The following is a 21,471-nucleotide window of genomic DNA, read 5'->3' as shown; positions in this document are numbered from 1 at the left end:
GTGCTATTAAGTGGTTTTGTTGTTTATGAAACACCTTTTTGGCATTTGCAGTGATAATGTAATTGCTTAACAGTAGATTGCTGTGTTTCAGGTTCATCTTTGATTAAGCCATTGTTGGATGATTTCCTGTTCCGAGCATCCAGGATTATTCTGAACAGCCATTCCCCAGCAGGCAGTGCTGCAATCAGCCAGCAAGACTTCCATCCAAAGTAAAAATTATCTTTTTTTTTTTCTTTTTATGTTGAGTTCTGTCTTCAGTGTCATGAATGATGATGTCAGAATTAAACCCTACAGACAGTAGGATTTAATACCAGTGGTGGAGCATTTCTCCAGTTTTCTACATTTCCTACATAAATGCCCAAATAGCATTTTATACAGTTTTGTGTGATCCAGTATCCTTGCATTTCTGTACTTCAAAGTCTGTGCTTTGTTAGATCAGCGATGAACTTCAGGCACAACTGAGTGCTGATTTCATGAGTCCAAAGAATATTCCTTTAGCTTGTTACTGCTTGGGAAGTTGGCTAAATTGGAGCATGAGCAGAAAATTAACTTCCCAAGCTCCTTGTAAAAGAGAATCTCAAAAGTTCCAGTTCTTCCTTTTTCCCTTCTCTCTACCTATTTTGTAAAAAAGCTAACACCAAGCAAGTCTCCTTGCACCTGAGAAAGCTGATGGAGCCCAGAATAGATCAACTGGAGAAAAAAGAGTGGGCTTTCTCCTTCCTGCCACAGCTTTTATGGCCATACAGTATCTGAAGGGGTGGGTGTAAATTAGCTCATGTGGATTTCTGAGCTAGTGCAGCTGAATTGTTTGTGTTGCATTGAGTAGTTGGTGTTAGATCAGGCATATCCTCACTGCCTTTCCACAAACCCACAAGAAGGTTCCAGTGAATCATTTAACAACCCCTGAAATGAATGGGACTTGATCCACCTTAGTGTTTGGTCCAGCTTTGCTCCACTGCAGTTCATACCAAGCATGCTCTTTTTTTTTTGCCTAGAGTAAATAAAGCCTTTGGCCTTCAGAAGAAAGGGCTGCTGTGCTGAATGACTGCTGAAAAGAACTGAGTTGGGAGGGGTTTTGGTCTAGCTCAGGTCTAAACTCATCTGGTGTAGCAAGGATGTTGCCTGGTCAAGCTCTTCCCAAGTTTCCCTCCCTGTAAAAAAGTCATTTTGTCTCCATCAGTGTTACATGATGGAAAGTGTCTGTTTGTCCTCAGACATGCAACCAATTCTGTCTCCTTTTAGAGCACTTCCTTTTCCTTCTGCTGAATGTTAGCAGGTGTATCCATGTCAGTAAAGGATGCTTGTTTAAAGGAATATTCCTCTTGCAACTATTCTCATTAGATTCTTCCCCCTTCTCCTACCCCAAGAAAGAAAAAAAAAGGCAAAACAGCACTCTGCAGTCCCTCAGGAGTGTTTAATCACTCAAAGTGTTCTTTAGAACATTAATTGTTGCCTGTTCTGAGTAATACAGCCTTCTGGAATTAGAAATAATTGAGTCATCTAGCCAGTGTGGTTTTCTCAGCTGTGGTTTTCTTTGCAGGTGCAGCACAGCAGACAGCAGATTAGCTGCTTATGAGGTGCTGGTAATGCTGGCTGATAGTTCACCCTCCAATCTCCAGCTTATCACAAAGGAGCTGCTTTCCATGCACCACCAGTGTGACCCTGCACTCAACAAGGAGTTTGATGTAAGCAAGAAGCTTTTTTTTAATTTGTGTTAGCATGGTTTGGAGGGCCGGGCATGGTTCACTTTGTTGCTTCATTCATGAGATTTCCATGGTCTTCAGTTTAAAATGCCACAATGCAGCTAAGGGGAAATGCAGATACATTTAATCTTCCTCAGAAGCAGATACTCCAGTGTGTCTTTGTTATTAACTGAGTAAGAAAGAATTTCCTAAATATCACAGATTTTATTTATTATTACATTTTAGGCCATTTTCAACAGTGTTGTGCAATGTGTTAAATATTTAAATGACTGCATGCAGCAGTCTTGCAGTTTTTCAGAATTTATTCCTGGTTTTCCATTAAATTGTTCTTAACAGCTCACATACAAGGGGGAGAGGTTTTAAACTGAATGGGGGTTGTTTTAGGTTATATATCAGGAAGAAACTCTTCCCTGTGAGGGTGGGCAGGCCCTGGCACAGGTTGCCCAGAGAAGCTGTGGCTGCACCATCCCTGGAAATGTCCAAGGCCAGGCTGGATGGAGCTTGGAGCAACCTGGTGTAGTGGAAGGGGTGGAGCTGGATTAAGGTCCCTTCCAACTCATACCATTCTGTTTTTCTACAATACAAAGGTGGTTATAAAAGCTATAGAATGTTGTTGGAGTCTCATATTTTTTATAAGTTTTTGGGACAAAAAATATATTTGTCGTTCCAGTACCTTCCACCTGTGGACAGTCGCTCCATTTCTGGATTTGTGGGACTGAAGAATGGTGGTGCTACTTGTTACATGAATGCTGTTTTCCAGCAGCTGTACATGCAGCCTGGTCTCCCAGAGGTAATTAGTTCAGCATCCAATAAAATCCTCTTTTTGGAATTACTTTCGCTTGAACCACTTCATCTTAGCACCATTTGTAAATAAGTTGCAAAATGAAAAGTCAACTGTGTGTGTATAAATATATACAATAAATACATAAATTTTAAGTTGTAGTGCTGTGGGCCATGACAGCTTATAGTAATGATTTTTCCAAAAACCAATTTAATAAGGTTCTTTGTTTCCTTGCAGGCCTTGCTTTCCATTGATGATGATACTGACAATCCTGATGACAATGTGTTCTATCAAGTTCAATCTCTTTTTGGTCATTTGATGGAAAGCAAGCTACAGTATTATGTACCTGAGAACTTCTGGAAGGTATTGTATCTTTTTGTTTAGACTCTATAGCTTTTCTACTTAAAAAGTAATCATTTATTCAGCCTTTTTCAATTGCAGAATTTATAAAGTAAGCTCTAATTCAAAAAAACCAAAACATGTTAAAATAAATTTATATAAAAATGCTTTTCTCAGTGATATATATATGAAGCAACCACCTTTTAACATAGATTTATATTTTATATAGATTTTCAAGATGTGGAATAAGGAACTTTATGTTAGAGAGCAACAGGATGCTTATGAGTTCTTCACCAGTCTTATAGATCAAATGGATGAGTACCTCAAGGTAAAAACCTCAGCAATTTCTTTTCTGTTTCATATGCATATCCTTGGTACCTATTTTCTCTTTTTGCTTTGATCTCTAGAAAAGAGGCAGAGAGCCATTTAGCTTATGTTATAATCTGCACAGTATTCAGGAGTTTAAAATTCCTACTGATTTCTTGGTCTTCCACCCTGCAATATATCCCACTGATGTCTAACTTTACATCTCCAACAGAAAATAGGAAGAGACCAAATATTTAAGAATACTTTTCAAGGAATCTTCTCTGATCAGAAGATCTGCAAGGACTGCCCTCACAGGTAATGACACATTTAGTGCATCAGTTACCAAGTTATGTGTTCCCAGAACTATTAAAATATGTATGTCAAAGTAGCACTGGAAAGTAGAGAAATGCCCCTGTGAGCATCACAGCTTTGATAGCTGTGAGGCAAATGCAATATTCTTTCCTAAACATCTGTCTTGTTCCTGCCAGCTGGTAAATCCTAATCTGTTTTTCTTCTTGAATTTAGGTATGAGCGTGAGGAAGCCTTCATGGCTCTCAACCTTGGTGTGACTTCATGTCAAAGTCTGGAGATATCACTGGATCAGTTTGTTAGAGGAGAAGTTCTGGAAGGAAGCAATGCATACTACTGTGAAAAGTGCAAAGAAAAGGTATTGATTCTTAATTTTTGTGAAACAAGATTCATGTGCCGTTTGATGTTTTCTAAGCTTTACATAGTCATGGAAAACATGCTTAGATGCTGCTCGCTCTTGCTGCATTGAAGACAAAAGGTTCAATGCCTCTAAAAGTTTAAAGTCAACTAAAGGTTTAGAGGGATGACAGGATGGTAAAGTTTTGTGTAATGCATTGAGATGTATCCCAGTCATCCTGTAGACACCCTGGCTTCTGTGGACACCTATGACTGACTCGCCATGGCTGGATTTTCACTGTGACTTTCTAGAAGGGTGCTGCAGATGGCCTGGGATGTCAGATAGAGGTGATATTCTTGTTTCTTTTCAAGAGAACTACAGTGAAGCGCACCTGCATTAAGGTTTTACCCAGCCTGCTGGTGATTCACCTGATGAGATTTGGCTTTGACTGGGAGAGTGGCCGTTCTATTAAATACGATGAACAAATAAAGGTAAGAAAACTTTGCTTTATGGTGCTTTCCCCAGCTACTTTGTGTAGTGGACTCTCATTCTTCCTATTCATTTTTCCTTTTTTCCCCCACATTTTGATGCAGGGATTTTATAACATGGTAGTGCTACAGAAAAGAAGTGTTTTTCCTTAGAGCTTTCCTTGTTTGCAACATTCTTGGGGTCCTTTCGGAAAGGAAGGCAAAAAACCTCCTTAAAGAAAGTTTGTTATTTAACATCTGTGTAAGAAGCATAAGAAGTTGAAGTTCCATGTTTTCCTTTGGTGTTCCCGATGTGGGAAGTGTTGATACCATTCTCATAAAATTACACAAAGCAATACACACTGCAATGTCTTGATTAATCCAAAGTATCTCTTCAAACAGTTTCCCTGGATGCTGAACATGGAACCTTACACTGTGTCAGGGATGGCTCGTCAGGACTCCTCCTCAGAAGTGGGGGAAAATGGCAGGAGCACCGAGCAGGGAGGAGGAGGCTCCCCAAGGAAGAAAGTTGCCCCTACAGAGAACTACGAGCTCGTTGGTGTGATTGTCCACAGTGGCCAGGCTCATGCAGGGCACTACTACTCCTTCATCAAGGACAGGAGGTAACGGGCAAGAAGGTTCGTGGGGGAGGTTTCAGAGCTGTCTAAAGGCTTCTTGTTCTGGGAAGGTGCATGGAGCCATCCAGAGCTCTTCTGGAACCACTCTTCCCTTTCTCAGCACCTGTGATGAGGCAATGACACAGTGACATGGGACATCACAGAGTAAAATTTTCATTAATTCTTATGCACCTTGTATTACAGTTCGAGGGCTTCCTGACTTGCAGGTGATGTGCTTCTCATAGTTTTAATCAAGGTTATTTTTTAAAATGCAACCTTGACATCAGTTGAACTAAGCTTTCTTCTTACTGTCAAAACAAATGTGAGTTCAGGCTTGTCACATCTAGGCTGTTCAGGGTGGTTTGTTTTTTTGCTGAGACAATCAACTAACTTTGTTTCTGTTGTGTTTCTGTTCTGTTTTGATCACAGAGGATGTGGAAAAGGAAAGTGGTATAAATTTAATGACACCGTTGTTGAAGAATTTGATTTGACTGATGAAACCCTGGAATATGAATGTTTTGGTGGAGAATATAGACCTAAAGTCTATGATCAATGTAAGCAGAAGTACAGACAGTAGATTCAATTTCATACTGATTTCAGTAACTCAAAGTACCTATAATAGACTGAGTAGAGCTTAGTCCATTATAGGTACTTTGAGTTACTTGGACTAATACTCCTTCTGAACCATATTTTCCCCTAAAGCCTTCCCTTTACTGAAGAACAGAACAGCTTGTGTATGGTCTAATATGAATTAAGCCATATTCACTGTGATTCAGCACTTTGTAGACTTAATAGTAGAGATTGAAAAACACAATGGCACCTTGTTAATATAGTTTAAAAAAAGTCCCAACCAAACATAAACCAGCCCTTATTTTAGGCTAGTGAGAATGACTTCATGGAACACTTTGTGGCATCATATTGTTGAACTTTTCAATGCTTTAAGGAATTTATTCCAAGCACATTTCCAATATTCGCCCGTTTCATAATTCAGACACTTTTAATCACTGATGTTTCGATCTGACAAATTTATCCTGCTGCAGTTCACATTACTTGTACCCCCAGTTTTGCTTCCATACAGGAATGGGAAAGGTACTAAACCTTCAAGGGCCTTCATGGGCTGCCTTTTATCCCCACAGCAAATCCCTACCCCGACGTGCGCCGGCGCTACTGGAACGCCTACATGCTGTTCTACCAGAGAGTGTCCGACCAGAACTCCCCTGTGCTGCCAAAGAAAAGCAGAGTCAGTGTCGTCAGGCAGGAAGCTGAGGACCTCTCCCTGTAAGTCCCCCTTGTATCCAGAAAGGTTTCTCTCATATTGATATCTAGACCTCTCTCTGTTGGAATACCAGGCTCTTTGTGGCTCCGAGGTCGGGGCAAATAAAACTCAGGAGATGTTGGGTTTGAAGTCTCACTCTGAAGTTTATTACCCTTATCTATTACAAACTCAGGGGATGTGAGCTCTTTCTAAGTCAAGAAAGTGAGATAAAATGGTGTCTAATCAAGGCTATTTAAGTCTCAATTATCTAATAAACAGCTGAAATTGTATTATTTATACTTCTAACCCTGTTATGATCACCCAAAACCCACAACACAGACGTCTTTCGCCCAGTTAGAGAAAACCACCCAGATCCAAGAAGAAGGTGCAAAAAAGACAACTAACCCACACCCAAAGTTCTCCATCTTGGCTCCCATATATCACAATATACTAAATTCCCAATCTAAGTTTTTCACCCTGTGAGATCACACAATACTATCCAAACGACTCACACACTGTTTCTGTGCTATCATTCACTTTTTGATGCCTTTTCCAAGGTCTCAGGTGAAATGAGGTGTTTACTTGAGGGCTGGCACCCTTAAATTCAGAAAGCTTGAAGTTTTCAGCTGTCAGAGTTCCATCATCTCTCCACAACTAAGAATTGAGTCATTCCTGTCCAGCAAAGCAATGTATTGACCCTTCTGTTGTTTTGGTTTGGTTTTTAAGCTGCTTGTTTATTACCATTATTGCAGCAAGTTCCAGCTGACTGACAGCCTCAAGAAATATTTAGGCTGTCTTCAAAATTGCCATAAGATCACTCTGGCTGCAGTGATATTTTATACCTAAACTGTAGATTTGCTGTAGGATTTCTTTATTCACCTTCAGCTTGTTTGTATTTCAGATCTGCTCCCTCTTCACCAGAAATTTCACCTCAGTCATCACCTCGACCCCACAGGCCCAACAGTGACCGTCTGTCCATCTTGACCAAGCTGGTTCGAAAAGGAGAAAAAAAGGGGCTCTTTGTAGAGAAAATGCCTGTGAGGATTTATCAGGTAGAGCACACTGAAAGTGGCAACTAAACTCTGCTCACATAAAATTTGAGTACATAGTGAGAGAAACGTGGTAACTTTTAAAGGTTACCTTGAAGTAATTCCCTTGTAGGAAAGCTAAAAAGCAACTCTGGATTCTGACATAAAGTTACTAACAAGCTCTTTAGTGATACTTATTTTAAGTTTCACTATACTTTCTCAAGAAAAAGGCCCATCAGTTCTTTGCTTTGAAGAAACTCCAGGCAGATAAATCAAAAGTGAGATCTGGCAGCAGTCAGCATACAGGCAGAGAGAGACAACAGCAGAGAAGGCGCTTCATGTGGAGTGCACTCGAGGAGCAGTGGAGATGATGGCAAATTACAGTGATCCTCAGGTTCTTGAGTTCACAAGAGTGTAGAAAGAGGAGGAGCAGTGAGGAGAGCCTGCATCACACACACAGGGAGGATAAACCCTGCAGGCTGTGTCTGGCCCTCCACATGGGCTGTTTCAGGGCATTGACAGCCTCTTGGGGCATTCTTGTATCTGGGATTGTGTTGTTACAATGAACAGAGCTTGGCTCAAATTTATTGAGAGTCTTTCAGCAAAATCTCATTTGAGAAAAGAAGGGCTTGGCATTTAAATACCTTTATTGTGGCTGCAGCTTGTAATTACACCCGGACTCCTTGCTCTCTGCATCTAAATTTGTTAGGCAAGCCTTTCTGGTTTGAGGGGTATTCTCTTGGCCTGTTTATTAAAAACAAGCAAAAAATAGAACTTATCTGCAATTTCTTCCTTTTTTCCCTTAATGGCTAAATGATTATGTCCCTCATCTGCTGTTTTGTAATATCTTTGAAAGAAAATCACTGGTTTTATACCAGATCTTCTAAATCTCCTGTATGCATTTTCCCTCTGCTGAAGTAGTGATTCATAAGGAAACAGAGTAAGTTTGACACTGATTTTTAAACATTACACATTTACATAAAAGATGAAGTTTTAGTTATAGAAGTGTATTTTGACAACATTTTTAATTTTTTTTGCCTTCCTTTACTTTTACAGATGGTGAGAGATGAAAACTTGAAATTTATGAAGAACAGAGATGTATACAGTAGTGACTACTTCAGTTTTGTTCTGTCATTAGCTTCCCTGAATGCTGTAAGTACCTGGATTTTAATCTTAGAGTGTTCAAATTATTTTGGGTAAGATGGCCACAAAAGCTATTTGGGTCAAACCAGGAAAACTGGAAGAGAAGAGTTGACATGATTTTGCTTTTCCACGCAAGCTATTCCTTGCCTCCAGTAATTTTGGATGCTGATGATAACATCTGCCTCAAAGCAAACTCCAGCCTCCTTTTCTAGTACTGGGAGAAACATCATTTTGCCCAGTAAAATTTATTTAATAATCCATATCTTTTATAATGATGCAAACCGAGCCTGTAGAGGGACAGAAATCCCTCTCCATATGGAAGGTCCAAAAGTTGGTGTTAATTACTTCAAAGCTGATAGAGTTTAATTGGTAATAGTTTCTTAATTTTTTCTAAATGGAGTCATAAACAAACAGTATTTATTAATTTTTTGAAATCCACAGATCTAGTTGGCCTTACAGCAAGTTTGTTCCTCTTTTAGCATATTTATTAAGTAGCAAAGTCAGCACTGGAGACTGACTTAGCACAGAAAAATGCTGTGGCTTGTTTTTTCCAAGTGAAGTAAATAACTTGAATAGAACATGTTGATGTGTTTAAGAGACATCATGTGTGCTGCAGGCATCATTTTATAAATTTAATATTTCTTTCAGACTAAGGTAAAGCATCCCTATTATCCCTGCATGGCAAAGGTGAGCTTACAGCTGGCAGTCCAGTTCCTCTTCCAAACCTATCTCCGAACCAAGAAGAAACTCAGGTAAGGCAAACAAGAAACATGGTTTAATTCTGGAAGGTGCTTTTGCTCCTGGATTACTGACAGTTGTCCCTGTTTTGTTGAAGGGCTGATACAGAAGAATGGATTGCCACCATAGATGCACTGCTCTCCAAAAGCATTGATGCTTGTCAGTGGTTGGTGGAGTATTTTGTTGGGCCAGAGGGCCGGGAGCTTGTGAAGTAAGTCCTGGTGATTCTGGCTGAGGTGTTTTGTGTCTCATGTGTGGATAAGGCTTCCTCATAACATGATCTGGCCTGTACTGATGTATTCCCAAAGAGTTGACTGTGCACATTCTTTAAACAGACACTTTAGATAATTACTTGGAGTTTTGTTTCTAGTATTTTCTCTGTGCAGCTTTCTGAGAATGTTGAAAATCAAATTAGATAGTGCAGTGTGCATGGAGGAGGATCAGGTGATGAATTCAGTGAAGGGATTTGGAATGTGCTGAAGTTTGTGTGGTCAGCTCTGCAAGTGGTGAGAAAGGGAGAACAGGGTGAAATGTGTTGGGGGTAAAGTAAGTTAAATACTTACCTGACAAGGATCACAGATGAACTGGAAAGACTTCCTTCTAGCCAAGCTAAGGATCAGCTAATAGGTGCTTTGAAAACAAATTATTGGAGATCTGACATGCTGAAAGAAGTGTGTCAGTGTAAAGAACATGTTATCTTTTCATTTGAATTGAAAAACAGCATACTATGAGACCTTTCAGAGCTTTTTTTATTTAAATGAATAAATATATTAATAGGAATATTACTACAAGCGGGAGTGTGTGAATGTAAGTTAAAGCTTACCCACAGAAGTACAGTACAAAATATATCTGGACTGTTAAAATAACAAACACTAAACACCACAGTTAATCACAGCAGCTGTGTGTGCATGTTGATTCCAGCTCTCTTTGCAGCTTCACCTTTTCTCTTCCAGGACTTTCCTCCTGGAATGCAGCGTGAGGGAGGTGCGAGTTGCTGTGGCCACAATCCTCGAAAAAACCCTCGACAGTGCCTTGCTTTATCAGGAGAAGGTCAGTGGGTGCCACCTCCTCTCCAGACATCCCCTGGCTGGGCTCTCCCTGGTGCCTCTTGCTCTGTTTGCAGGCAGAGCTGTGTGAGCCCATCCTCCCCCTTAATTTCTAGGTTGATGTTCATCTCTTCCTGCCTAGGAGCTGTTTAAAACACTTTGGGTTTTTAAGCAGTAGACAGCTCTTTACATTCAAAATATTTTTCTTTTCACAGTTAAAAACTCTACATCAGTTACTGGAGGTGCTACTTGCTCTACTGGATAAAGATGTACCTGAAAACTGTAAAAACTGTGCTCAGTACTTTTTGCTATTCAATAACTTTGTACAGAAGGTAAGAAAACATTTTTTCTCATGGCTATTTAACTTCAAGAAGACATTAATAAAGCAGCTAGTGATCCTTATTCATAGAAGGATTTGCAGTAGAGTGAAACTCAAAACTTTTATTAGGAGTAATTGGGTTTATTTTGTTTTGTTTTTTAAATAAATGGCTTTGAATAATGGAGTAGGATAAAATCACAAAAGTATACCAGTGGAAGATGTTATTTCCAGCATATGAATTTTGGTTGTCTGTTTTGAAGGGTTGTATAGAGTTGTTCTTTTAAAAAAATTATATATATGTATATATATTAAAAAATCAAGCATTCAGGATTTTTATTCCATGGAGAGCAGAATAACGTACTGAATTTACTATTTCTATTTCTCTATTCTTTTTGCCTTCTTTATTTCTTGTAAGATATTTATTGTGCATCTGCTGATTCTGCTCTGGTTTGTGTAATGTGCTGTGTACAATGAGACTCTTTAGGACTTTATCTTATTGATCTGTGTTGGGATATTTTGGGGATTTCAGAGTGGAAAATGCAGGTTTTAGCCTGTGCATTTTACTTTTGTTCTCTTGAGCACTAATTCTTCACCTGCACAGGAAGGTAATTTGTTGTGTTTTTCTTCACAGCAGGGAATAAGGGCTAGCAGTCTTCTCCTCAGGCACTCTGCCCTGAGGCACATGGTCAACTTTCTCCTTGGCCCCAACCGGCAGAGCAATCAGGTACAGGCCATCCCCACGTTTTTTATTATGTTTAAATTATGAATAAATACTTTTCATGTGGTAGAATAAACAATCCTTCAATTATTCTATAAACCTCGTGCAAGTGTGAGCCCTCTTATGTGTAGTTAGCATGGAATAACTGTTTTGGCAGAAGTGAGCATGATGTTTTGTATAATAATAAAATTTTTATCCACTCTAAAGTATTAGATCATGGTGGTGGACTATATAAGAACATTGTTTTGGCTAAACAAAGTGGATTAAATAAACCAAAGTTAATTAAATGTGTCTTTGACTCAAGCAGAACCGCAGGTGGAGTTCAGCACAGGCCCGTGAGTTTGGATATCTTCACAACACTGTAGCACTGCTCGTCTTGCACTCTGATGTCTCCTCACAAAGAAATGTTGGTAAGAATTGTGGTTTTGTCTTTTGGTGCCTTGGCATTTCAGTTACATTGATTTGGAGTAACTTAATATTAGTGAGGAAAATAGAGTGATTTTGAATTTAAGGCAGAAATGGTTAATACAAGTTTGATTACTTCTGATTTTGCTGTAAATGTACTGAGTGGCAAACAGTATTTTGGGAGGAGGGAGATCTTGATACTAACAGTTTTGTACCTTCTTCCCTTCCCCATGTGCCTAACAGGTATTTCCTCATGTGAGTGAATTGAGCTCTGTTGTTGACTGGACAGACTCACAGGCTGTATTTTGTTTAGACTTGTGTTGTCTCAAGCTTATCTAAAGGGGAGTATTTAGACTAAGCTACTGAATAACAAACACTTAAACACTCTCCTAGTTACTTGTTATGAGAGGCAGAAACATCCAAATAAAAATAATAAAGGAGTAAGTTAAAATCTTCAGTTTCCTGAAGGAGGAATTTGACATTGTCTTTTAAAAGAATAACTTAATTTCTGTCTGAGGTTGAAAGCAGTCAAAAATCAGAAGGTAACAGGAGAATTATAAATATTCTGGATATGATGAATGTGCAAGAGGGATTGGGAGTAACACCAAAGCTCAAACTACTGATAGTCTGTGGACATTTTGCTTTGACCTTCCTGCAGTTCTTTTGTCTGCTGTCACTAAAATAAGTGACACTTCAGGGTGCAAGAGATTTGTTACTTGGAGTGGTAGCACACGAGCTATAAACTAGTTGAGATGAGTGTCATGAGGGATTTCATGGTGCCAAATGAGCAGCAGTGTCTTCAAGGTGTGTTAGAACAAACTAATCTATGAGTGGATTGTTTTTGTATTTGCTGTTATAGCTCCTGGTCTCTTTAAGCAGCGTCCACCTCTCAGCATCACCGCTTCAGGGCCACTTCTGGCACTCCATGAAGAAGTAGAAGCCTTGCTATTCCTGTCTGAGGGAAAACCCTACTTAATGGAGGTATCTGCCCTAATTTCTGCCCTGCTTGAACCTAAAAACTTTTGTGATGTATTCCTTTGACAAATCCTTTTGTGAAAAACACCAAATATCCAACACCGGTGGCTATTTTTAGGCCTAAACAAGAAGGCACCTTTAGTTTCTTGTCCTCTTCATATTCCAGTATATCCCTAAGCTTTGGGGCCTGGTTTTATGCACAGTCTGGTTTGATGCACATTTTGCAAGGGCCTTTGCAGCTTTTTACCATGTCAAATTCAGGTGCTACCTTGAGTTGTTCTGATTTAATAGATGATGCTCGACCTTTGGCGGGTGAGCATCAGGAGCTGAAGGAGTGATTTAAGGGCAAGGGTTCAGCCTCCTGGGCCATGCAGGCACTGGGGAAAAGAGCTGCATCCTTCCTGGGGAGGGCAAACACCGTGTTACAGCCTTGTTTTCTGGGAGGCAGCTGTGTGTGAAGGGAGTGCTGTGCCCACAGGTGATGCACGCGCTGCGGGAGCTGACGGGGTCGCTGTCGGTGCTCATGGAGATGGTGGTGTACTGCTGCTTCTGCAACGAGCACTTCTCCTTCACTGTGCTGCACTTCATCAAGGTACACACAAAGCCAGCACAAACCTGTCCCATGGGTGTTTCTCCCAGCCTTTGGTCATCCTGTGTCTTGTGCCATCACCACAGAACAATCCACTTTGCTGGATTTGGAGGGGGTGTTGGGGTTTAGGTTTTCTTAGGCCTTTATTGTTTAAATTAATAAATTTTCAAAAATCTTTAAAGCTGTCTTGAAATTTTTTGCTTAACCAGCTTATTTTGCTATCTAAGTAACTTTTTCTTACATGCAGACTCAACTGGAAACTGCTCCTCCTCATGAACTGAAAAACATATTCCAGTTACTCCATGAGATTCTGGTAGGTGAAGGGTAAAACTTGTACAGGATAGATTTTTGTATTGATGTGTAATGAAAAAAGTTGGGACTGCATTGGTTATTTCAACATCCACACATATTTTAATCCTTCAGTCTGAAGTTTTATTACTTCCTAAATTTCTGTCTTGAAAATCCAGTGACACATAAAACTTGAGTCTTACTTGTTTTGCATGTGGGGGTGGGTAAAACCATTCCATAGAACAGATACAGAATCACACACAACTTACCTAAGTTGATATTTTTCTTTCCTAACAGGTTATTGAGGACCCATTGCAAGTAGAGCGCATCAAATTTGCCTTTGAAACTGAAAATGGATTAATAGGCAAGTAAGCCAGTGGGTGAACACTCCTGTCTCCTACTGACCCTCATGGTGGTAGAGGTTCACTCCATCTCCTGGTTCCTAATCCTCCTAAACTCTTCTACTTCTCAGGGAAAAAAAACTTGACATATTTTATTTAGCCCCTGTCACTCCAAAAATGCTCTAAGAAAATCCAAACTAAGCATTGGAATGTTATAGTGACAGCAAACTAGAAAGGAGTTAAACAGGAAAGAGAGCTAACTTAATAAAATAAGGGGCAGATCAGGGTCTATGTGTAATGGGGGGGAAGAAAAGTACTTTTGATTACCATAACAGAGGAACTGTTTGAATCCTGTAACCTTAACATTAATTTTTATTTCCTCCATATCTCAAGAAGCTGCCAGTCTTTTTGTTTTGCCAGCATCCTGATTACCATAGAAAGAACCTGGTTCACCCAGCAGGATGCTTCCCCTGCTGACTGCAGCAGAGCCCCACAGTGGGACAGGTGGCTCCCACCTGTTGCTGCTCATACAAAGTGTTGTCTCTGCATTAGATACAAAACTTTACTGAAGCATTCAAAGAGAAAAAAGCTCAGAAGTAATAAGGTATATAAAGAAATAACCTATTTCATGTGCATCAGGAGAAGCAGCTTTGGTGTGTAAATGAAACGTGGGGTTACACAGAGAGCCCCTCTGATGGGTTAGTGCAGCTGGAGCAGCTCTTTCATGGCTGTTTGGGTGAGGAGCTGCTTCAGATTGTGGCTTTCACCTTCAGTTATTTTGGATTCTGATTGAGGGAGAAAGAATGTTTAGCTTTGTTCTTCATTTCTCTCATCAGTGCTCCCCTGTTTAGTAGTTTCCATGTGTGGCTGATGGCAGAGAAGGAAATATGCAGCAGTGTAAGAGAATAGCTAAGTGATTATTTTAATTTCTGGATAAATTGGTCCCAGTTGGACCAATTCTGTGCTGTAACTTGAGCAATACATGACCTTTTTTCCTCTGCAGAGGAGAAGTGCAAGTGTTCAATTGGATTTTTATGTTGAAGGCTTTGAGAACTGCCCTGAGGTTTGGGAGTAAAAGTTGTAGTTTTGCCTTGAAGTTTCCTCACAATAGCATTGAACAACATCCCTCACACTGACTGGTTTTAATCCAGGAAAGGGAAATCAGCACATAATAGGTTTTGGTGCTCCTTAATAGGATGTTTGTGCATAATTTGTAGTACAGCACTGCTGTAATTTGTCATCTGCTCTGCTTCAACAGTATTAAAACTGGCAATTTGCAGTTCCCAAACAATTTTTGCCATCTTTGGAGGTTTCACTGCAGTGTTCTTTGCTGACTGCTATGGACAGAGCAACTTTTGAGTAGCAAATCTGATTGGGGAAATCTTTGTGCTTCTTCTCAGTCAGAGAATTTTGTTCAAGAGGTGGGAATTCATGGTAGAGAAAACTTGCTGGTAGGAATGGCCTGGGGTTTTGCCTGAGTCTCCCATGGAACAGTTTCATGGCTGTTGAATTCTGCTATGCTTGTTTATGTGGAGAAGCTTTAAACATTCCTCTGGCTTTGCAAACTTTGATCCAGGTGGAAGCTGGTGATCTGGTTCATTTATGGGGGTTTCAGACAAATATTTTTTTTCCTTCAGACAAATGTAACCATAGTGATTATCTAACATAGAATGGATTATAGGGGAAGAATAACTGCATTAGGGCTGTTTAAAATTCAGGTACTGCATTTGAAAGATCAAAGTGAAAATGCAGCAGTTCTATTTTTAATCCAGTAGAGTTGTGGAAGACTCGAGACTACCAGCACTTACAGCAGTGTGATTAGCACAAATACTCATGCTCACATCTGTAGAAACAAAATCTATTCCCTAACTTAAAATTTTAGCTTCATCTTTGCTTCCAGACTGGCTGGTGGATGGAAATCTGGGTTGTGGTTTCTAATCCATGTGTTTCTCCCCACAGCCTTGATGCACCACAGCAACCACGTGGACAGCAGCCGTTGCTACCAGTGTGTCAAGTTCCTGGTTACCCTGGCTCAGAAGTGAGTAGTGAAGGTCTCAGGCTTTAACCTCATCCCTGCCTTAGCTCCCTCTGTGGCTGTTGTCAAACCTACTACTCCTGGTTTTGATCAGTTTTTTATCCTTTGTTACTGGTGCAAGGTCTTGGTAGCACACGTGCCAGTGTGAAGTGAAATCTTTATTGGTTGGTACCTGAAGGGATTTCTCAGGTAACAAATGGTAATTGGTGTTTATAAAGAAAAGGGCCATTCTGCACAGCAGGAGTCTGACATTAACACCAGATAAACATAGGGAAGCTGTTCCAGGTTTTTGAAATATTATGAGTCCTAAATTCTCTTTGTTTAGGACTTGGCATATGTCCCAATAAAGCATAATTCTGAAATATGTGAACCTGTGGAGTAGACTGCTTTGAGAATATTTCACTAAAATTACTGCTTTTGCTAATTCAATTTTCAACAGGGCTGTAGAGTTTAAGTCAGTTTGCAGTGATAAGAGTGCACACAGAGGGCAGCAGTGCAAAGAGAGAGGTCTTTGTATTTTTTTTGTATTTTTTTGTGTTGTCCAGAATGCCTTGTTCCTGACTAATGAATATAATTTCAATTCCCAAGGTGCCCTACTGCAAAAGATTACTTCAAGGAGAATTCACACCACTGGAGCTGGGCTGTGCAGTGGCTACAGAAAAAGGTAATTTGGCTGTAACAGGGAAATTGTCACTCATTTACAACAATGATCATGGATGGATAGTCTCCATCCTCTGCACGGCTCTCTGAGATGGCTCTAAAGACAAAATACTTCATTTTTTACAAGGACTACTTGGATGCAGCTAATCTGATGCAATGCCAAAATTTCAGTAGCCCCCCCACATGTTTCAGGCATAAATGCATTTACAGTGAATAAAACCAAGTGTGAATGGTTGCAGTGATTATCCTTTGCTACGTGGGAAGCTTTCAGTGCCACTGTATATTCGTGTTGGGAGGCTTCAGCTTTTTCAAAAAAGCAGTTTTCCATTGCCTGTGTGTTGATGCAGGAGAATGTTTAAATGATTGGATTCCTTACAGAATCATCACAGCTTTGCACAAAGCACAGCTGCCAACTGATAGAGCTTTTCCTCCCACACGTGTAGTGTTTGTTCTTCCCTCTAAACTCAATGTAGTTTGGCCAACATATCTTTCATAAGTACCCAAGGACACTTTGGAAACTTGGAGCTCAGCAGAAGTTGGGCGCTGGTTTGCAGCTGAAGAACAGTAACCTTTGTGGCTGCATTTAAAGTGTCTGAGCCCCAGATCTCCAGCTCGCTGCCAGAGGATTCAGGAAGCTTTCTCCAGTCTTAGTTCACCCACCATCACAAGGTGGTGGTTGAGGCTTTACACAAGTAAAAATCAAATGGCAAATTTTATGGCTTTCTTGGCTTTTTATGCAGATGTCTGAACATTACTGGGCTCCTCAGAGTAACGTGTCCAATGAAACATCCACTGCAAAAACCTTCCAGCGCACTATTTCAGCACAGGTATGTGTCATCCTGGCAGAGGATGTTAAACTTGCTCACTTCTTTTCTTGGAAGCATCTTGGGGTTTGGCAACTTTACTCACCATCCTTGGAAATGTTCAAAAAATATGTGGATACAGCACTTGAGGCCGTGGTTTAGTGATGAGCATGGTGGTGGTGCTGGTTTGGCAGTTGGACTTGATGATCTTAAAAGGTCTTTTCCAGCCTTAATGGTTCTGTGATATTTTGGTGCACTCCAGGCTGGTTTTCCTTTAGAAGCTCAGCCCCTGTAGTTGTTCCTGGAGAAAATTAATCCTTGAGTGGTATTAGTGAATACTCACTAATGAGTATTCACTCATTAGTGGTAACTCAGCTGTCTCACCACTTGGCTGTGGTGACTTGGCTGTCTCACTAGAGCAGCTATTATTGTTTTAAAACAATAATAATAAAACAATAAAAATGTTAAAAAATGTGAAATGATCACCATGCCTCCTGACACTCTCTTGGACTGTTTGCAACTCAGGACACTCTGGCCTATGCCACAGCCCTGCTGAATGAGAAGGATCAGTCTGGGAGCAGCAATGGGTCAGAAAGCAGCCCTGCCAATGAGAATGGAGAGAGGCACCTGCAGCAGGTAAAATGAGGGCAGATTTACCCCCTTACACCCTGGTGTGTGCCTCTGTGGGGCAGCTGCTCCCTGGGGCTTGGGTCAGAACCATCACTGATCATACTGTGAACAGCTGTGCATTTACAGAAGTGACTGTGTCAGTGACTGTGTCCTTCTCTCCCTGTCCCCTGTTTGAAAGGGCTCAGAGTCTCCTATGATGATTGGGGAGCCTAAAAGTGACCTTGATGACGTTGACCCTTAGAGGAGACCCCTGTGAACACAAGAACCAGCTCAAACATTCAATGCCTGGTCCCTGCTGGAACTGGAGTCGTGTTGCTGATGCCATTGGCAGTCTGGGGGAGCAGTGGCTGCACAGGACCAGAGGAGATGCTGGAGGAGGTTGTTTCCCTGCAAGATAAAAGCATTTTTATAGCCACAAAGGCTTCAGATCAACAAATGCTCTAGAAAACTACATCCTCACCTGGAGTAGCTTGTGACAGTCCAAAAAACACCGAAACCAAGTTTGTCAAGAAGATTTTATCAGATACACAAACGCTAGTGGTTGAATTTTTATGTGAACATTAAATGAGTGAATGTAAAACTGTTGCTTTTCTGTGATGCTGCAAAAAAAAAAAATTCTTTTGGTTTTTATACAGGAAAAAAAAAAAAGAAACAGACTGCCCTTATGTATGGAGGGCAAATTTTTAATCTTTCTGATAATATTGAATAGGAATACACAAATTTCTGTAAAGATGTGTGATGACTTACATTTCATTGTAAAATATTAGTTAAAGAATGGGTTTACATAAGGACTTCTGTATTTAATATGTCTCCCTGCTAATTTGTGAAGCTCTTGATGAGAAAGATCAGCAGGATTGCTCTGTAAGAAGAGTGATTCCTTATGGAATGAGTGGTAAAGGAGTTCTGGAATGAGTCATCTTTCCCAGTACCCTTCCAAAAACCCTTCAGACAGCGGGGAAGGGCAGTAAAAGAAAAGCTTTGTTCTCTAGGTATGCAAGCATTTATTATTCAAGGATGTTGGTGAATTAAAAAAGGAAAAAGTTAATGAGTAGTTTAAAAGAAAAAAAAAGCACTTTAAGAAGGAATTCTGTTGCAGTTTTACTCATTACATTTTTTTAACCTTTGGAGACATATTGAATAAAATGTAGTCTCAGTCATGGATCTGCAATCACTTGCTTGTGCTTTGAAATAACTGAGAAAGTTGGTATTGGTTGTTTATGATGAATAATTCCTTGAGTGAGCTGGGAACACTGTTGTGCAGATTTTAGAACAGTTTTAACACAGGGAAAGAAAGAATTGGCTTTGTTTGCATTTTCACTTGACCAGGCAACATTTAAAATATCACAGCTCTTTTAATTTGCTCACAAATAACTGGAAACCAGTTGGGATGATTTGAGCACAGTTTTGTTTTCTATGTCAAGTGCAGTTCAGTGATTTCTGGCTCTGGATTCAAGCTTCTTTTGTGCCAACTAACTTCATCTTTTGTACATTTTGTGTTTGTCACATTTTCTGCACTGCTTTTTGCCTTTATTTATGGATTCTGCCTTACTTTAAAAAAATTATATAAACAAACATGCACAGAAACGGGGGACATCTTAAGGAGTGCCTGGGTACCTCCAGAATAGACAAATTTGCCAAGTTAAAGGCACAACCAGCCAAAAAGTGCCTTTTTTTTTTGTTTCTTTTCACAGGCTGCTGCCAAAACACGGAGCAGCAGACAGCTTTTCACTGTTGTGCACTAATATTGAGAGTAACCAGTCATTTCACTGTTGGAAGGAACCACGGCACGTGATGTCAGCTGTACAGCTTTGTAACTTATTGTGGGGTAGGATGGAGTGCAGGGGGGCACCACAGTGTCTTCACAGACACAGGGCAGAGTTAGCATTTTGTAAATGTTTCTGATGATGTGCTGGGACGTTTTCAATGTGACGCGTTTTAAATTAATTTCAAACTAATCATTTCTTACGGACACCCCCCTTCCTTCCCTCCTTCCCCCACCCCCAAATGCTTTGGTAACGGGCCATGAATCTTCCCAAGGAGTCAGACAGCGGTGATGGGAGAAGCTGGTCATGTTCCCATGGGTTGGCACCACTTGTCGCTTCAGGTTCCTGTTATTTCCTATGGAAACAACATCCTCGCTAGCCGCAGGCCCAGGGAAGCCTTGGTGGGAATTGCATCAGGATGGCTCATCACCACTGTCTACCTGAAACCAATACAAACTTTTTCACCCTTCTGCTCACGCTTGTACAAAGTCAGTGGTTATAATTTGCAATGAGATGATACTTGGTCACTTATTTTTGTTTCCAGCTGCTGTCATTTGAACCTGCTGAAGATTATTTTTTGGAAAATAGAGTTCGACAAAAAAAAAAAAAGAAAAAAAAAAAACCAAACTAGTTTTTGTGTAAATTGTGATGCATTTATATGTTGTAATTTTTACTGCCAATCTTTTTGGATGAAAATGTTTTTATACAGCTTACAAAATGTTCAGTGAGGAGCAGGCACAGCCTGCCTGTGAGTGCTCGGGGAGATATTGTCCAATTAATGCATAGACATTTGGCACTGGAAAAATAGGCAGTCTTGATGAACAGTCTTGGGATTCCTGGTCAATGGAATAAAGTTATTCCTTTCACAGAAAACTAGTGTAATCTTTAGACTGTGCACACACTGTTATACTCTTTTCTTGTTGATCCTCTTACCCTGAACCTCCTTAGACCAGCCCTGCAGGTGCTGAGCTCCTCAAGGGTGCCCTGAGTGCTGCTCTGGCTCCTGTCCAGAGTCAGTGGAAGCAGCTGAGTGGCCCTGGGGCTGCCCTGCTGTATTTCCTTATGCCACAGCATGTGCTGGGGCTCTGTCACATCTGCACCTCTGTGCAGCCCCTCCTGCCCTCAGCAGAGTGATTTACCCTGGCCACGCTCACAGGGGCGGATTAGAGCGGATTTTGTGTGTCAGATCTGAGATTTGTGGGCGAGCTGGGTGTGAATTCATCCTGCCCTCCCACAGGGGTGAGGGCCAGAGGGGTGCACACACAGCTGGTGTTCCATCACTCACTTATTTGGGAACCAGGAGCTGCAGCCGGGCTGCCATCCCCACTCTGCCTTTGTCCCCTGCTCTAAGGACAAGGACTCCCACTTTTCCAGCCTCTGCTCTCCCCTGGTGGTCCTGGCAGCATGGGCTGGGCATTGCCAAGTGCTGCCAGGACTGGGATCAGCACCCCTGGGATCAGCCCTGCTCTCCTGACTGAGAGGCTTTTCCACCTACTCACGTACAAGGCACAAAGCAAGGGCTAATCTTTTAATATTGTTTCCTTCCACCGGGCTTATGAAGGCTTGAGCTGAGCTGGGGAAGCTCTGTCTGGCTTATCAGGCGTGGAACATGCTCTCACCTAGTGCTGGATCCTCCCCTCTGGCAGGGCAGGCAGCAGAGCTGAAATCCTGGTGTGTGTTTTGAGAGGTGACAGCCAAGGAGCCTGCTGAGAAATCGCCCTCGGTGTCAGAGCTGTCCAGGAGCTCTCAGGCTGACATCCCTTTTTCTTTTCTGCCTCTTTGTGCAGAATTCGGGTTCCAGCTGAATGAAACTATGGGCTGTAATTATGTCCATGTTATATAATTACATGTTTAGATTAGGGTTGGGCTTTTGCCA

The 21,471-nt window shown here is 40.9% G+C and overlaps 1 protein-coding gene across 1 annotated transcript in view; it reads left to right on the top strand.

The window, feature by feature from the left end:
* USP24 (ubiquitin specific peptidase 24) overlaps positions 1 to 20,468 on the top strand; it is a 62,177-nt gene extending 41,709 nt beyond the window's left edge. The window contains exons 40-67 of the mRNA XM_058030020.1: positions 92 to 209; positions 1,541 to 1,685; positions 2,374 to 2,493; positions 2,722 to 2,847; positions 3,053 to 3,151; positions 3,362 to 3,444; positions 3,655 to 3,796; positions 4,147 to 4,266; positions 4,645 to 4,865; positions 5,289 to 5,413; positions 5,996 to 6,137; positions 7,016 to 7,166; positions 8,199 to 8,294; positions 8,934 to 9,037; positions 9,121 to 9,234; positions 9,977 to 10,073; positions 10,285 to 10,401; positions 11,020 to 11,112; positions 11,414 to 11,516; positions 12,371 to 12,492; positions 12,965 to 13,078; positions 13,323 to 13,388; positions 13,661 to 13,727; positions 15,664 to 15,742; positions 16,328 to 16,403; positions 17,140 to 17,226; positions 17,728 to 17,838; positions 18,011 to 20,468. Of these exons, the coding sequence (XP_057886003.1) occupies positions 92 to 209; positions 1,541 to 1,685; positions 2,374 to 2,493; positions 2,722 to 2,847; positions 3,053 to 3,151; positions 3,362 to 3,444; positions 3,655 to 3,796; positions 4,147 to 4,266; positions 4,645 to 4,865; positions 5,289 to 5,413; positions 5,996 to 6,137; positions 7,016 to 7,166; positions 8,199 to 8,294; positions 8,934 to 9,037; positions 9,121 to 9,234; positions 9,977 to 10,073; positions 10,285 to 10,401; positions 11,020 to 11,112; positions 11,414 to 11,516; positions 12,371 to 12,492; positions 12,965 to 13,078; positions 13,323 to 13,388; positions 13,661 to 13,727; positions 15,664 to 15,742; positions 16,328 to 16,403; positions 17,140 to 17,226; positions 17,728 to 17,838; positions 18,011 to 18,073 (3,101 nt within the window). The 3' untranslated portion in view covers positions 18,074 to 20,468. The remainder of the gene's footprint in view (positions 1 to 91; positions 210 to 1,540; positions 1,686 to 2,373; positions 2,494 to 2,721; positions 2,848 to 3,052; positions 3,152 to 3,361; positions 3,445 to 3,654; positions 3,797 to 4,146; positions 4,267 to 4,644; positions 4,866 to 5,288; positions 5,414 to 5,995; positions 6,138 to 7,015; positions 7,167 to 8,198; positions 8,295 to 8,933; positions 9,038 to 9,120; positions 9,235 to 9,976; positions 10,074 to 10,284; positions 10,402 to 11,019; positions 11,113 to 11,413; positions 11,517 to 12,370; positions 12,493 to 12,964; positions 13,079 to 13,322; positions 13,389 to 13,660; positions 13,728 to 15,663; positions 15,743 to 16,327; positions 16,404 to 17,139; positions 17,227 to 17,727; positions 17,839 to 18,010) is intronic.
* Positions 20,469 to 21,471: the final 1,003 nt, after the last annotated feature.

This window comes from Melospiza georgiana, chromosome 9, assembly GCF_028018845.1.
Source record: "Melospiza georgiana isolate bMelGeo1 chromosome 9, bMelGeo1.pri, whole genome shotgun sequence".
NCBI classification, from domain to species: Eukaryota; Metazoa; Chordata; class Aves; order Passeriformes; family Passerellidae; genus Melospiza; species Melospiza georgiana.
The sequence above is the reverse complement of the archived record's forward strand: the minus strand, read 5'-3'. Positions and strand labels throughout refer to the sequence as shown.